The following is a 16,422-nucleotide window of genomic DNA, read 5'->3' on the forward strand; positions in this document are numbered from 1 at the left end:
GGTATTATTCTTTATATCACCATTTTGATATTTTTGATATTTTAGTTGGAGGGAAGTTGACCTAAAAATAATTCTCGCCTTCTCAAAAACAAATGATTGTGCGTCACGAACATATTATAAAGATATAGGTCCAAACTTTGTAGAATTTTTATGAGTTACGTTGAATAATGAATATGTATATAAGGCATAATAATTCGCACGCATTGAGTGCCTCTCAGCTCTTCACATATACTAAAAAGGTACCATTGTTAAACGAGAAGAGAATGATTCATTATTCGTATCTTACTATTTTACTCCATTATTTTGTCGATCGTTCTGTCGTTGTTGTGGAGTTATGAGACTGTAATTCAAATGAATTTTGGGACCTTTACTGATAGTTGAAATTCGACATATGACGTCATCTAGCGTCATCTAGCGTCATCTAGCGTGAAATATCGCCAGATGATGATAGATGACGCTAGATGACGCTAGATGACGCTAGATGACGCCAATTAGCGACATTGTCGCTAAGTGCACGGCACCTTTCGAATGTCGCTATCTAGCGCTATCTAGCGCTATCTAGCGCTATCTAGCGCTATATGACGCTATATGACGCTAGATGACGCTAGATGACGCTAGATGACGCTAGATGACGCTAAGCACGCAGCACTGACGCCAGGCGCTATTTTCATAAAATTTCCGCCCTTTTTTTTGCGACATCTAGCGGTATCTAGCGCTATCTAACGCTATATGTCGCAACGACATCTGACGCAGCGCTATCTAGCGCTATCTAGCGCTATCTGGCGCTATCTAGCGGAGAATGTCGGTTTGTGACAGTTTACGCTAGATAGCGCTAGATAGCGCTAGATAGCGCTATATGTCGCAACGACATCTGACGCTATATAGCGCTATCTGGCGCTATATAGCGCTAGATAGCGTGAACTGTCGTTAACTGTCGTTAACTGACTTATCCCGCTATCCAGCGCTTGATGTCGCCTGCGTCAGATGTCGTCGCGACAGATGTCGTCAGATGACGTCAGATATCACTAGATGGCGTCAGATAGCGTCAGATGTCGCGGCAACATATGACGCTAGATGACGCTAGATGTCGTCCCTAGAATTTTTATGAAAATAGCGCTATCTGTCGCCTGGCGTCAGTGCTGCGTGCTTAGCGTCATCTAGCGTCATCTAGCGTCATCTAGCGTCATCTAGCGTCATATAGCGTCATATAGCGCTAGATAGCGCTAGATAGCGCTAGATAGCGCTAGATAGCGACATTCGAAAGGTGCCGTGCACTTAGCGGCAATGTCGCTAATTGGCGTCATCTAGCGTCATCTAGCGTCATCTAGCGTCATCTATCATCATCTGGCGATATTTCACGCTAGATGACGCTAGATGACGCTAGATGACGTCATATGTCGAATTTCAACTATCAGTAAAGGTCCGAATTTTGCCCGAAAATGATATCCAAAATGCTTGACACATCACTATAGATATATGATTTTTGCTAATATGATTCAGGAAGGATGGAACAAGAAAATGTAACTGATTTTTTCACCGAAGAGAACCCTCATCGAGCATCATTGTGAGTAGAGGAATCCGAATTGTGATTAATAACTGTAATACTTTAATTTAAAGGAGGTTCAATGTTTAGCAACTACCAATCCTATCTATAGGAGTGGTAGTTGCTAAACATTGAACATATTTATAAATAATCGCCGGATTAACTTGTTATCACTGAACAGAATTATTAAAGTTTCTTTCCACGACGAGCTCATTAGGCACTTCTTCAGTCTTTTTTAACGGTTCAACGAAATTTGTAATGCTAGATGCGTGAGTCCACAATACCGAATATTAATAAACATGACATTTTCAGGTATTCGATAGATTGGTTGGATTATATACTCTTTGCTTTTGGAATTGGAGTCTTGACTGTGATTATTTTTGGCAATTTTCTGGTATGTCAAAATTACCCTTTCAATTCTGTTTAACAATCATTCGCTTCATCTCGGGGGTTTAACTTAAATATCTTTGACACTCAGTAACTGATAATATACTTAATTATTCTAATAGAAATCTTCCTAAATCCCCAGATCCTCCTGTCGATGAGAAAGATAATGATCCTGCATGTGCCTACAAACATTTTAATAGTGAACCTTGCCACCTCAGATTTAGGGGTGGGCCTCTTCGTCATGCCCTTCAGTGTAACCTCCTTCTTCAAGCTTCGGGACCATACCGTATGTTTAATGAGTCTATTATTTCTAGCTTTATTTGTAAACATTTCAAATCAACATCTGACCAGGGTCCTACTATAATACGTTCAAACCAAATTATCTCTGGAAAAATATCACTGAATTAATAAGCATAACCCAGTCTGTTGTCCCAGATCTTGTACGATCAGAGTGAGATGTGTAACATTGTGGGAGTGCTAAGACAGATGTTACTCTGTTCCTCTACCTACACTATAGCTGCTATCAGCTACGAGAGATTTCTGGGAGTTAAGAGACCTATGTCTTACAAGTCAGTTAAAAAACTGTCGATTATACGATGTGTAATTTTATTGAGTCTTCTACCAAATCATGTCCACGTATGGCTATTTTCTGGAATCAAATCTATTAACATTTATCTGAATTGCAAGTACCATGATTTATGTTAATATCGAGGTTTACACTAAACGAAATTTGTAAACTTCACTAAATTTAACGCTGAGAAAATAATCACTGCATCCGTTTCAGGAGGATTGTAAACAAGAAGTTTGCTTTGACAACAGTGGCAGCAATTTGGTTTTACTCCACTATTTACTCCCTTGTTACTGTTGCAATGCCAGGTACAGTTTTTGACTATCTTAAGTAGTAAATATTTAAGAAGTGGTACTGATATAGAAACCTTCCTTGCTAGAAGCCTCTGATATGAAGCTAAACTGCAAACAGAACTAATTATACCTGTCATCTACTGCGAAGATTCTAACATTCTGTAGAAATGCGCTTATCAGCAAATTTGCGACGATTAAGTTATAGCAAATGAATACATTTTAAGTAAATGGAGGATAAAGAAACAGGAGAAAAACAAAAATGACAGTTTTAACTTTTATCACGATATGATATAAAATATTATTAATATTATTGAACCCAAAAACTCTGCTAGGGAAGTTTTAATATAGACAAGTATGCTTTTAACTGAAAATATTAGAAATGCTAATAACAATGTAAATAGACGACTGGATCACGATCAGCTTGTCGAGAAGTCATTAAACAATTCGGGCGTTGTACAAGAAGCCTTTATAATTTAGAGACAGTACAAACGAAACTAAAATAATTACTAATTATAGTAGGGTAGTCCGCAAGTTGAAGTAAGTTGAGTTATTCTTTAGAATAGTTTAAATGCTTCCGTTTAATTACTAGGTACCTACTTAATGTTGAGTATTTAATTAAGCCATCTTTAAGTCCAGAAGTAGTAATACAGCTTATCTTGCTTGAGGGTTGTAGGGATAATGGTAAAAGCTCATTAAAAATAAAGTTTATTAAACAAATCGCCATGTTCAACAACCAAAAACGTGCGAATTGACGCGTGAGTGGTAACGCGTGAGCGGTAACGCAAACCTTTTTACTACATTAAACTATATTTTCATTCTCATAAAAAAATACTACACTCCACAGCTCATGTAGGAGCATATGTTTACAACGACTACACGGGTTACTGTATACAACAATGGTGGTTCGGGACCGACGTCGGAGAAACTATTGAGGTTATCTTTTTTCAATTATACTATTATAGAATTCAGATTGTAATAATTAGAAACTGATCGAATTCAAATTCAGATAACTAAACAGATGTAAGAACTGCTGTACTAGAGTACCAAGCAAACTGAGAACAGTATTTAGCTGATCAGAAGAGTTTAGACTGATTTCGCATGAGGCATATTCAATATATTAAAGGACCAGTTAACTGAAAAATTTGTAGTCTCCAATTTGGCTAAGATTTAAATCAGCTGTGACAAACTGGTAAAGAATCGTATCGCCGAAAGAACCAACTCTCTAGCGTACGTGTAACGCGTGTTATTGCAATAATAAGCTGTGGCCTCGTGACGTCATAAAGTCCCTCAGTGCGCGCTTGCATAGCGTAATTTACATTACAAATGTTTATCATCGTCAATAAAACACGTGTAACTCACTCAAATTTTAGAACTATGACTATTACCCTAGTTCTCCAAAATCCTTATAGTTTTGGCTATCATCCTAACTAAAGGAATAGCTGATTGGATGTACAGTGCTCACGTCATGATTTTAAACAGTGATATAGGTTCTTGAACAGTGGCGGGTGAATGTACGGTTAGAAAGTTTCTGCTATTACAACTTATGTCATATGTGATAATTTTGGATTGTTTTCATTGCTTAATTACACAAGCAGGGAGACTGTACCGATTATTTTTCCCCAGTCCATGAAACTCTAACGAATTTAGAAAGAATACAGATAAGTAGGAGTTTGTTCAATTCCGAGAGCAATTATATTTATAGCATAGCGAAATTTCTAAATTTAATCTGCAAGTGTCTGCCAGTACAGGAGACAAGAAGTCTGGCTACTTTACGGCCGTTCCTCTGGAACCATTAGTAGAAGTAGCTTCTATCAGAACAGTGCCGTGGGAACAGAATTCCCGCCAAAATACCCGGTCTACCAAATAGTAAAATTACTGATTGGAGGTGTGTACGGTGTGAGGTGTGTTTTGAATTAGACTTCCGGCTTACCTAGTTGTTATCCTAATTGCATTATCATCGGTGCATAACATAAATAAACTACTGGTAAGTTTAAATACCCAGTGCAAACGTGTTCAGTCGATCGACCCACTGAACAACTATAGAATTTCCAAGACCCTATTATTCTCTGGCCATATATTACGGCACGATCGATTGTTAGATGGCTAAATGACCAACGTTAATCTATACAATTCTAAAACTATGAGCTAGCACTTTAATCTAAAAATACCTTTTTTATATTACTCCTGATTTTTACATTTCACGTAAAACATTGTCGCCAGAGGTTGATCATGGACACTAACAGCTTAATTTGAGATAAATGACTTATGAGCTTCTCTAAAGTTAACTCTAAAGTTGTGTAGTCCAGTCATTTATGGACATTTATGGAAATGAACCTGCAAATGTTCTAATACTCACGAAACTTTGCAAAGACCTTCCCGAAGTTATGATTAAACGATTTTCGTTTGGAGACATTTTTTTGACCGTGGAGAAAACCCAGGAGGGCCACGCCCATATTGACCCAATAACGTAACCGACCCCTTGCTTCTGAAGGTCGTAGAGACTTCAAAATAGGCTTGAACGAAGCCGCATATGCATGTTTATATAGGAGTTATTGAGCAACACATGGCCTAAAATCCTTACTTATCGATAAATTCGCCAAAAACCATTTTGGGCGTGGTGCTAAGCCCATTTTCGATATGATCGTGATGGAGTCTTCAGACAGGATGCAAAAGAACCGCAATTAGCATATTAATATATGACTTACGAACAAACATATGCCTTAAAGTGCTTACTTTTTCAGTTATTGGCGAAAAACTGATTTTCGGTTCCAGAAATCATGCAAAACTATGGGTATCTGGTTAATTGGGCTATGAAGGCCCTAAAGGTTTTTGAATGTGTGCAAATTGTGCAGAATGGCCATGTTTATATACAACTTATGAAGCAACATGTACCCTAAATTACTTACTTTTCGAGTTATTCGGGGGAAAAGATTGTATTATGTCCATTTTTTACCTGTAAAATACAGTCTCACGAGCTACTCTGCGCGCAAGAGGGACTTTATGACGTCATCGCCAAAATAATACAAACGCTATTTACACGCGTTAGAGAGCAGTTAGAGATTTAGGAATTTCGACTCGTTGCTTAGTTTGCTATTTGTCACAATCTGTCAAAATATGAGGATAACTTTTTTTTCAGTTAACTGGTCCTTTAATTACATTTTAGGACTAAAGATACGCTTTGTATAAACCTGGCTATGTTCGATTAGTCGTGTTATTATTGAACCTGTAATTCATCGCTGTATAATAGTGTAGGAATAATTTCATGTGGTCAAAGTGTTAATTTCCCTCGCGATGATTTTTGCAACATGAAATATCAAATGAGAATTAACGAAACATAGTACATGCCACACGGGTTATTTTACTTTTAATTAGCACGAACAATCAGAATTACTTATAAAAATCTACACCGATGAAGAAACATCGACATATCAGAATTACTTAAAATGTTTAACTGGGTACCTTTTTCAGGTTGTCGTCAACACTGTCCTCAACTTCGTCATACCTTTTGCCTCCATGGGATATTACTACTCCAAAGTGCTGACGGCACTGCACGCAAACCTTCACTTCTGTTTCAAGATGAAAGTTCCCTCATCCTTCCAAGCAAAGTATGTCAGAACTAAAAGGGACCGTGAAATCAACTCAGCATGGACCATCCTCATAATAATGGTCGCTTTTGTACTTTGTTGGGTGCCTTTCCTCATCCAATTTGCTATGATTATAGCTCACAACTTCAACATGGAAGATCAGATGCAGTTGTACTTTGTGACGTTCGCCAACATTTCTTACTTTCTGGGGTGCGGAATAAATCCTTTAATCTACATTTTTCGATGCGCAAGATTCAAGAAGGAGTCGAAGAGACTGATTTTTGTCTTCCTCGAGAAGATTGTGTGCTGTGAATCAAAGTTGAGGAAAATGATAGCTGCCCAAGGTAAAATGGCAGCTGATCCTAATCAAGCTTAATCGCCGTTATGCTGTTTTAAGTTGGGTTGGCTGAATCTTATTTATCTATCTCCTAGTTTATTTCTGGAATGGCTCACCAACATGATGAAGGGGAGTAGTTTAATAGTTTGATAACCTATTATCATACAGTTATTTGTTTTCTTTACCAAAAGTTTTGAAACGCAATACTTTGCTCGTTTATTGCGTTTCATTATCAGCTTTTACCTGTTTTAATTCATCAAATAAAACTTTATAGAAGTATGAGTTATTCAGTAATTCAGCTTTCCATGATGGTTGGTAAAATTTCATGCTGAGCGTTTAAAAATTAACATGCTTTTTGACTGATTAAAGATTACAATTACAAGTTGAAAATATCATAGTCGTGGCCGTTGTGCCTTAAGTTCAATTGATTGCTGATTTGAAGGAACAATCGCTGGTTTTATTTTTTGTTAACTGCTACTATAACAGAGTTGCACTCCGCTGAAGTTTCGTATTTCGCGAAAACCATTAATTGAAGTTATCATGTTTTACCAGCTATAAGACTCTCAAATAAGCTGCCAGGCAACTAAACCCCATCCATTTAACCAGTACAATTAATACGTCTGCAAGTAATTGGCATTCTTGCATTATAAACATTGCGATAATTAGAAGTAGCTCCGACATCTAATTATTTAACTTAAAGAACCATTTAATACGAATTATATGTGCAACTAAGAACCATTGATGAAGTAGAAACAATAATAGCTAATAATGCCAATAAATCTACAGTCTTCTCATGATACTATTACTAGGAAACAACAAATCGCACAAGGAAAAAAGGGAGCGTAGGCGAAGGACAATAAAAAGGAAATATCCTTTAAATATTCGAATTAATACTAATAAATAAACTTTTATGAAATATCTGCTAGTCAAGCAGAGGGCACGAGCTAAAGGTGCTGTTATAATTATATCGTTAAATAAGTCCTCCTTGGATTAACAAACTCATCACCAAGGTGAAATTCGCAGATTAAGTGATAACTTAACATATAATTTGATATTTAAATAGGTAATTAAATGTACTGTTTTGGCAAAGTAAGTAAGTATTGGCATCAACGCAACCCATCGAAGCTATCCAATATAAATATGCACAGGCCTTAGAAATTAAAGCTGTATAACTTGTCCAATAACTTGGATGAACCAGAATAGTGCAATTAGTTAATTAGAAGCTCCCAACCGGACTCACACTTTATGTTCAGTAATCAGTGGAATGTGAATGTTGGAAAACGGGCAAATATAAATCCCTGGAGGTTATTCAAGCCATAAAAGTTAAAGAAACTACAAAGATTATAAAAAGCCATAAGGATTGGGGAAGGGATCATGAACTTTTTGAATTGGGGCCGCTAATGCAAAGGGAAATCAATTTTATAATCATTAAACCCTGCTTTGGTAACGCTTATTGTACCAGCGGATCCGACTCGAAAGAAGATGACACCGAATGACTACGCACGCGCAAGTATAAAGTACTACGCTACCACGCGGGCCAAGAGGTTAGCAGACGCTAAAGTGGGATCTCGTATGGCTGTATTGCGGAGGGAGGATAGCGAGTACAATACTAGTGCACTTGTCAGTTACAATGTGGAGGATTATTCCAGGTAGGTGCAATGTTAGAGGGGTCAGGCTTGACAGGATTATATAATATGTGAACTTGAAAAGTAGTTAAAATTAAAAACGAAGCCCAATTCCATAGCCTACTTGTGGACCCTGAAGCAAAAAAGTGAATGGAGTGGCTATGAAAATGTATTATACATTTACAATACAATACCTCTAACATATTCTAGATTTATCGAATTTTGATGTTTTACTTAAACAAACTATCGCGAACTGAAAGATAACTGATCGATATATTGTTTTTGTTAAACATTTGATCGTAATTACTTTCTTCCTCGCAGTCCTCCGTCAATCGAACTTGATGACACTGATGATCTGGGCGGGTACGGTAGATTACGACAGACTGTAGTGGTTATCCACAACCAGCCAAACCCTAACAGGCTTGATTCCAGCTACCCAAGATCTAAACGCAAAGTCACCCTCAACGCTGCCAAACTTAGAAGTTAGTAATATGTATATTATGTTTGTGGCTAAGCGGATTTATATTTTAAAAGTTTATTGCAAACTTGTTATGATTATCAAGAATTGGCAACCCGCCAAATTCGTACGTCACACACCTGAATGATAGAATATATTTAGGCAGTTGTAAGTAGAGATCTCTATTAGATTTAAATTCTACAGAGACTTGAGAGATGAGTTCGCTGATTTTATTTGTACTGGGCTTTGTAGATTTCTGCTCAGTTATGTCTTTGATTAGATTTTTCAAAGAATGAAATTTAACACCTAAACCGGTGGGCAAATGATAAGTAAAAGTTCCAACGTCCATGATAAGCAGAAAATATGGTATGGTATGACGTTTCCATAACAGATATAATCGAATCACGCTTTATTTTCCTTGAGAACAGTGCCATTAGTCGATTTGCTGTTCATCGGTGAATGATAATCAAAAGCTATGATTTGTTTCGTTGTTCTTTGTGCACTGTCGATAGTGCAGTCTGCAGCATTTGACGAGAGGCAACCTAATATCATTTACATCCTGAGCGATGACCTGGGACATGCAGACGTCGGTTTTACTGGAGGGAGAATCAAAACACCAAACTTGGATAAACTGGCAAAGGAAGGTAGGGACTCAGAAAAACATGCACATTCAACCCCAGATCCAATCTCTAACAAATTCAAACAAATCTAATAATATCATGATAAACAAAAGTGGTTTAAATTTACATCATGTATAAAACGATAGCTCGATTTGACGAGCTGTAAAATTACAGGTGTGCTCCTAAAACAGCACTACGTCCAGCCGATTTGTTCTCCAACTCGAAGTGCCCTAATGTCAGGCAGGTATCCAATACACACAGGATTTCAACATAGCGTCATCCATCCCGGGGAACCCTGGGGTCTTCATCTGGACGAGACCATCATCCCTCAGATACTTAAGGAGTATAACTACTCAACTCATGCTGTGGGAAAGTGGCATCTTGGTATGCACACATGGTCCTACACCCCTGCACATCGTGGGTTCGATGACTTCTTTGGGTACTATCTGGGAAGTCAGGACTACAACACCCACATAAGGGGCGGAGGATATGATCTGAGAGACGATTACTGGACTAAGAAAGGCAAGTTCGTTGACGATGTGAGATACGATCTGAAGGGACAGTACAGCACGGAGCTTTACACTCAGCGGATGGTAGATCTGATCTCTGACAAGAAGGCTCAAAAGAACCCCTTCTTTATTTATATGGCTTATCAGAACGTACACGCTCCTCATATGGTCCCTCAACGGTACATAGACCAGTATTCGACCCATATAAAAGATGGACAGGAAAAAACCTTCGCAGCGATGGTCAGTGCAATGGACGAAGGGATAGGAAACATAACCGCAGCACTGGAAGCAGCAGGTTTGGCTGATAACACCGTCATCGTATTCAGCTCTGACAATGGAGCAAATGTAGGGTGCGTAAGCCATGTCACTGCTAGTAATTACCCTTACAGAGGCGGCAAACGTTCTATCTATGAAGGTGGGATCAGATCACCTTCATTTGTATGGGCTGGAAGTCGACTAGCTCCTGCAACATCTAACGCTCTCATTCACGTTGCTGATTGGCTGCCCACATTTTGGGGTCTTGCTAGTCTGCAAGGGACGATGAAGCCGAACAACCCCATCAAAACTAAGTCACTAGATGGCGTAAATCAGTGGCAGACTATATCAGAGAATAAAGCTTCGGAGAGGACGGAGATCTTACTGAATATTGATCCTTATCCTCTAAGTAATGGTCACAAGGTCCCTAACTATGGGATCAGATGGAAAGAGTGGAAACTAATTCTAGGGTCAGGGGGTCCCCCAAGTGGCTGGTACCCAGCTCCAAGACTGAACGATCTCGAGACCGCGGACAGAACTTGCCACAAACCTATCGCAGGCCTCGTGGAGCTATACAATATCGAGCTGGATCCTTACGAACGTAGAAATGTGTCCGACCGCTACCCTCACCTTGTAAAGAAGCTAACTCACAAGTTGATGGCGTACAATGCAACTGCTGTTCCACCAGGGAACATGGCAACCGACCCAGCTTCCGACCCCATACATTTCAACCACACATGGATGCCTTGGATGGAAGATGGGGAGGAAGTAGGGGAGAATTTGAGGAAGAACTTGTGGGAGATGGAAGAGTACAACTGGGTCCAAATGGAGGTGGAAGAGCTGCCGGACCCTTGCTACCAGGTTGTGAATAATGGTGTAGATTTATGAGCTTCAACAAACTAGTTCAGAGTGATCAATATGATTTAACGAACAACTATGAACTGTGCTTATTTTTTACTTTTCCATGGTTATGTCAATAAATCTAACAAGATTTTAACAAGGTAGAAAAAAATGAAAGGTTTCGCTTATTGTTTGTAAAAAGTAGGTGCTTGAATTTTGTTGTGTTCTCTGAGCCATTATAGTAATCATTTATTTTTTATTTCTTTTCTAAAATTTTAGAAAATCTGTTAAACAGATAGTTAATTGGGAATGGAAGCATTCAGTAAAATAAAACTACCAAGTCACAAGCGTTTTTACTTATTTTAGCAAATGTGGAAAAACGTCACCCAAAATTTTTAGAACTGGTTATTTAATTGAGTGAAATTGGAATTACGGAAAAAGTTATAGTACAGCAACAGAGATCTGAAGAATATTATTTCAATATTTGATAACTTATCTTGGAGCTGTATTGAATTTATAGTAGAGATTTAGTATATAATAGCCTGGGGTCCCCAGGTAAATAAAGACTTTAAATTATGGGTCCACGTGCATCATAGTCGTTCACTAAGAGTATAGAACGCGAGCCCTTGCTAATTATAAATATGATTAGAGATGATCTGCACGATCAGTCTATCTAGAATTATAAAACACCATTTATCTTATATTTCTTATTTTCCACTTAACTCGACTCCAGTTTAATTAATTTTCCAACACGTGCCTTCCAGTATCAATCTATTAGTATTCGTCTTGCAGGTGTTTTTTATCTTTACGAGCTGATCCAAATAGGTGGCTCCTTAGTGTCTTACAGTCTTACGATAATTGCTGAGAGGTTTCCTTACGTTTGCTCTTTTTTCAGTTTCGTCGGTTTTTATCAATAATGGTAGTCATTGTATAGATTTGAAAAAATGTAGGACGGTCGCTACAATTAATTTAAAATTCGTACCAGATTTCAAACATGACGATCTTTGGAGAGAATTTTATTTGGTACGCTAACGGAACAATCCAAGACGAACCAACGGAAGCCTCATGCAACTACATCTTCTTCATATCACTGTCCCTCAATCTCCTCATCACCACAATAATAAACCCCGTGGTGCTATCTATCCGACTAAAAACTGCAGCACGGAGCATACCCAGCTTCCTAACATCCTTCCTGATGGTAACAGACCTGGTCACCAACACCTACTTCCCCGTACTATGGGGATACAAGCTGCTGAGGGAGAAGGAGGAAGATAAACTGGTCTATCTGACAACCACGCCCTACGAGGTATTCAACACGTGCCTGCTTGAGATCGTGTCAATTCTCTCGGTCTGGTACGTGGCAGTTTTGAGTAACCTGGCTAAGGACAGTATAATCCATCCACTGAAGAGGAGATCCGTGAAGAGAATTAAAGGTATCATCGTCGGAGGGACCGGTTCTGTTGTGGTCTTGGTAATCACTGTGGTTGCAGTTTTCGTGGTGGTACTGCCCGAGCATTTAACCATGATATTTTCCAGATATAATCAAAAAGTTGGTGATCTTCAAAACATAGCAATCCAAATTTTCTTGGCAATACGAAGTGTTTGTATTGTCCAGATCATCTCATCGTACCTCCACGTAGCGTACAAGCTGATGATAAAGAAATCAGGGATGGAGGAGACAAGAGTTCAAAACGAGAAAGGAGGTAGGGCCGCTTTAGCCATGAGCCTCGCTGCTATCGCGGGGTACATATTCGAGCTTACAACAAAATTTACCCCATACTTGGCACAAGGAAACTTAAATTATTACAACGGTTTCATTATTAATTGCTTCATACCTTCGATGCTAGCAGCGTACAATTCGTTCATTCAGCTAGCTCTGGTGAAGGAAGTAAAGAAACGGTTCACACCAAATAGAGGAGGAGTTGTTACTCCAGTTCAGCACACAATAGCTTGTGAATGTGAGTTGGATCATGAGGATGATTATATTCAAAATAACAATGCTGGGACTGAACTTTGAAGCACAGGATTTCAGTTCTAACTGACCGGCAGAGATGTGCACCGTGTTACTTTTAGGCGGCGGTGGTCTGGACGCCAAAATTGGTCGGCGGTGGCGGTCTGACCGCGGTCTGACTACTAGATATCCAAACCGCGGTCTACTGTGTACATGGTGGTAATTTGGTTGTTTAACTGATGTATATGAATCGATTTCTTAATATCACTCTACATTGAAGAACTAATTAATTTATTGTTAATAGCTGTATTTGTTGATCTGACGGCCAATACATCATAGTCATAGACCGCGGTCTGGGTCAAAATTTCGCGGCGGCGGTCTGGGTCAACATTACGCGGCGGCGGCGAATCGAGGTGCACGTCTCTGGTAAAGAACTATATATGGTAATGTGTTAACAAGAATGGTTCTTGGTAGAATTGTGTTCCGTTATTTCTCTCAAACTTGTACTTGGTTAATTTATATAGGTTCAGATTGCATCTTTCAAAATATGAAATTTAACACCCAAGCCAGTGGGTACTGCCAACGATAAGATTCTAGGTTTATGATAAACAGAAAATATGGTATATATAATCGAATAACCGCTTTACTTTCCTTCAAGGGGTTTTATTACTCGAGTTGTAATTCATTGGCAATTTATTTGCAAGAATTATGATTTGCTTTGCTTTTTTTGGTACTCTATCGATAGTACAGTCTGCCAATCCTGAAGAGAAGCAGCCTAATATCATTTACATTCTGAGCGATGACCTGGGCCATGGAGACCTTGGTTTTACTGGAGGGAGAATCAAAACACCAAACTTGGATAAACTGGCAAATGAAGGTAGGGACTCAGAAAAACACGGAAATTCAACCCCAAATCAATTATACAACAAGCAGAATGAATAAATAGTCTGTAAGAAATTAAATGATTATGAAAACGACTTTGGTTTACATCTGATTTGACGAGCTGTAAAATTACAGGTGTGCTCCTAAAACAGCACTACGTCCAGCCGATTTGCTCTCCCACCCGGAGTGCTCTAATGTCAGGCAGGTATCCAATACACACAGGACTTCAGCATTTCGTCATTCTTCCAGGTCAACCCTGGGGGCTTCCTCTTGACGAGACTATTATTCCTCAAATACTTAAGGAGTACAACTACTCAACTCATGCTGTGGGAAAGTGGCATCTTGGCATGCACACATGGTCCTACACCCCTGCACATCGTGGGTTCGATGACTTCTTTGGGTACTATCTGGAAGTCAGGACTAAACACCCACATAAGGGGCGGAGGATATGATCTGAGAGACGATTACTGCGCCTAAGAAAGGCAAGTTCGTTGGCGATGTGCGATACCGATCTGAAGGGACAGTACAGACGGAGCTTTACCCACTCAGCGGATGGGGTAGATCTGATCTCTGACAAGAAGGCTCAAAAGAACCACTTTTTATTTCTATGGGCTTATCAGAACGTACACGCTCCTCATATGGTACCTCAACGGAAATAGCACCAGTATTCGACCCATATAAAAGATGGACAGGAAAAAACCTTCGCAGCGATGGACGAGATTTCATTCTTGTATTGTCAAGCCAGGAGTGTTAGGGCTTCTCTTGACCAATTAACGTTTAATCCGTTTAATCTGTTTAATCATGGTGTTAAAACATTTTTTGTCACATTTAAGAACACTTTTTGTCGCATTTTAGAATATTTGAATCGGACTTTTTTGATCAATTAAATTATAATTTATATTCATATAATTTATTTTTTTAAATTGGAATTAGAACTCGGTAAACGCACAGTCACTTAACGCACGGTAAACTCACGGTTAACTCACGGTAAACGCACAGCCTCTTAACTACTTACTTACTTAACATACGTAACGGTATACTCACGTTTAAATGACGCATGGTTGACGAACTGTCTTAGTAAATGAGTCTTGACCAACAGAAACTACATTTAATTTAGTTCAATATTGACTGCTACTTTATAATCAATTTCTGCAGCTCTGGACCAAGTTTATTAATAATTAAGTTCACAGACAAGACACAATATGTCAGGCCAGACAACATAACGTTGGCAGGTATTCGCCTATTTAAAGGCAGTAAGATCAGTATATTAAAGTCATTATTGTAACGGTATATCAGAACCAGACAGAAACAAAGTGTGATGGGCCTGAGCGGAACCCCTCGGTTTCAGTTCCTTGTTTAACACTACTGCAGTATAGCAAGGGCATTCACCGAGTTCTCCACAAGATGCTCTGTCAAATGTTGCTTATATACCGAGAATCTACAGGAAATGTTTCCTTGTAGGTTTAGAGAGTGATCTGTGAACTGATAATTACCTCATTCAAAACTTAAAGGAATTAGAATTCCTATACTATCCCAACAAGCTACACCAAGCATAGCTTTAGACGAGAACAGCCGCGATAAATCAGCAGGCTAGCGCTCTTGAATATATATTAAACTCATTATTGTAACGGTATGTGACTCAATCTTTAAAGGAACCTGATGCTTGGTGCATCCTCCATAGCTTTGAGATTAAAAGCTTATAAAAGCTTTTAATTTCTAAATACAACTTTTAGTTTCCGTTTTTAGCTTTAAAAATAGTAATTCTAAATTCATGGGGCAGATAAAAGCACTAATAGTCTAATAGTAATCGACAATTTTAATAGGCATGCACTCTTTGGATGGCCTTTCTCCGTCTGTTTTACATATGTCGTACTATATTTTGCTATCTAGACTAACTTATTTGTACATGATGAGTGATCAAGACTTACTGTGTGGACATTGGAAAATGGAATCGTTACTTACTGACACAGTTAATGAAGTCTTCCTTTTTAGGGGACCAGTTCACTTCTTCGGTACTTTTCTTGCACTGCGACTTACTGCTGCCAACGTTACCCGTAGCAATCGTATATCCAGGCTGGGGGAAATTCGTTGTGACACATTTTACACATTTTACAATTTTACACATTTTACACATTTTACACATTTTACACATTTTACACATTTTACACATTTTCACATTTTACACATTTTACACATTTACAAATTTTACCCATTTGATTCATGGAATTAATACGGGAACACTTAGCGGGCCCAATTAATAGGTTAACCTTTTAAGATAATTACAATAGAATAATGCAATGGTGAGGAACTAAGAGTACCTGGCAAGAGAAGGAAATGAAAGAATCTTTAAGGTATGTGATAGGAGGACTACTGTCCTCAGATGTTACTATAGCTGCAGGATAGGATACCATGTACTTGTCCTCTCTTACTGGAGGACAACCCTCTGAAATTGTGGCGGCTGATTTAATTACCTTAAACAACAGTATTAATTGTTTCTTCTTTTAAATAAACCAGATTTTCCGGCTGCCATGAAACCTGTGGTGTCAGAATCAGATATACGCCAAACACAGT

The 16,422-nt window shown here is 38.6% G+C and overlaps 2 protein-coding genes across 2 annotated transcripts; both read left to right on the forward strand.

The window, feature by feature from the left end:
• The first annotated feature begins 1,505 nt into the window (after nt 1-1,505).
• On the forward strand, nt 1,506-9,006 carry LOC134826836 (5-hydroxytryptamine receptor 7-like). The gene is made up of 11 exons (XM_063839339.1): nt 1,506-1,564; nt 1,856-1,913; nt 2,073-2,216; nt 2,366-2,499; nt 2,715-2,806; nt 3,636-3,724; nt 6,260-6,396; nt 6,628-6,719; nt 8,175-8,361; nt 8,659-8,819; nt 8,999-9,006. The coding sequence occupies exons 1-11, from the start codon at nt 1,506-1,508 to the stop codon at nt 9,004-9,006; spliced, it is 1,161 nt and encodes a 386-aa protein (XP_063695409.1).
• Nucleotides 9,007-9,185: 179 nt separating this feature from the next.
• Nucleotides 9,186-12,008, forward strand: LOC134826316 (arylsulfatase B-like). Its single transcript, XM_063838648.1, has 2 exons — nt 9,186-9,438; nt 9,589-12,008. Exons 1-2 carry the CDS (start codon nt 9,270-9,272, stop codon nt 11,064-11,066), a joined length of 1,647 nt encoding a protein of 548 aa, XP_063694718.1. The 5' UTR covers nt 9,186-9,269; the 3' UTR covers nt 11,067-12,008.
• Nucleotides 12,009-16,422: the final 4,414 nt, after the last annotated feature.

The sequence above is a fragment of the Bolinopsis microptera genome, chromosome 2 (genome assembly GCF_026151205.1).
Source record: "Bolinopsis microptera isolate Bmic1 chromosome 2, MBARI_Bmic_1.0, whole genome shotgun sequence".
Lineage (NCBI taxonomy): Eukaryota > Metazoa > Ctenophora > Tentaculata > Lobata > Bolinopsidae > Bolinopsis > Bolinopsis microptera.

Excerpts from the sequence above, each read along its gene's own strand:
- LOC134826836 (XM_063839339.1), top strand. The coding sequence starts at position 1,506 with ATGGAACAAGAAAATGTAACTGATTTTTTCACCGAAGAGAACCCTCAT. Across the intron at positions 2,807-3,635 it reads TGTTACTGTTGCAATGCCAG|CTCATGTAGGAGCATATGTT; the intron begins GTACAGTTTTTG and ends TACACTCCACAG. Across the intron at positions 6,720-8,174 it reads GAAAATGATAGCTGCCCAAG|CGGATCCGACTCGAAAGAAG; the intron begins GTAAAATGGCAG and ends TTATTGTACCAG.
- LOC134826316 (XM_063838648.1), top strand. The coding sequence starts at position 9,270 with ATGATTTGTTTCGTTGTTCTTTGTGCACTGTCGATAGTGCAGTCTGCA. Across the intron at positions 9,439-9,588 it reads GGATAAACTGGCAAAGGAAG|GTGTGCTCCTAAAACAGCAC; the intron begins GTAGGGACTCAG and ends GTAAAATTACAG.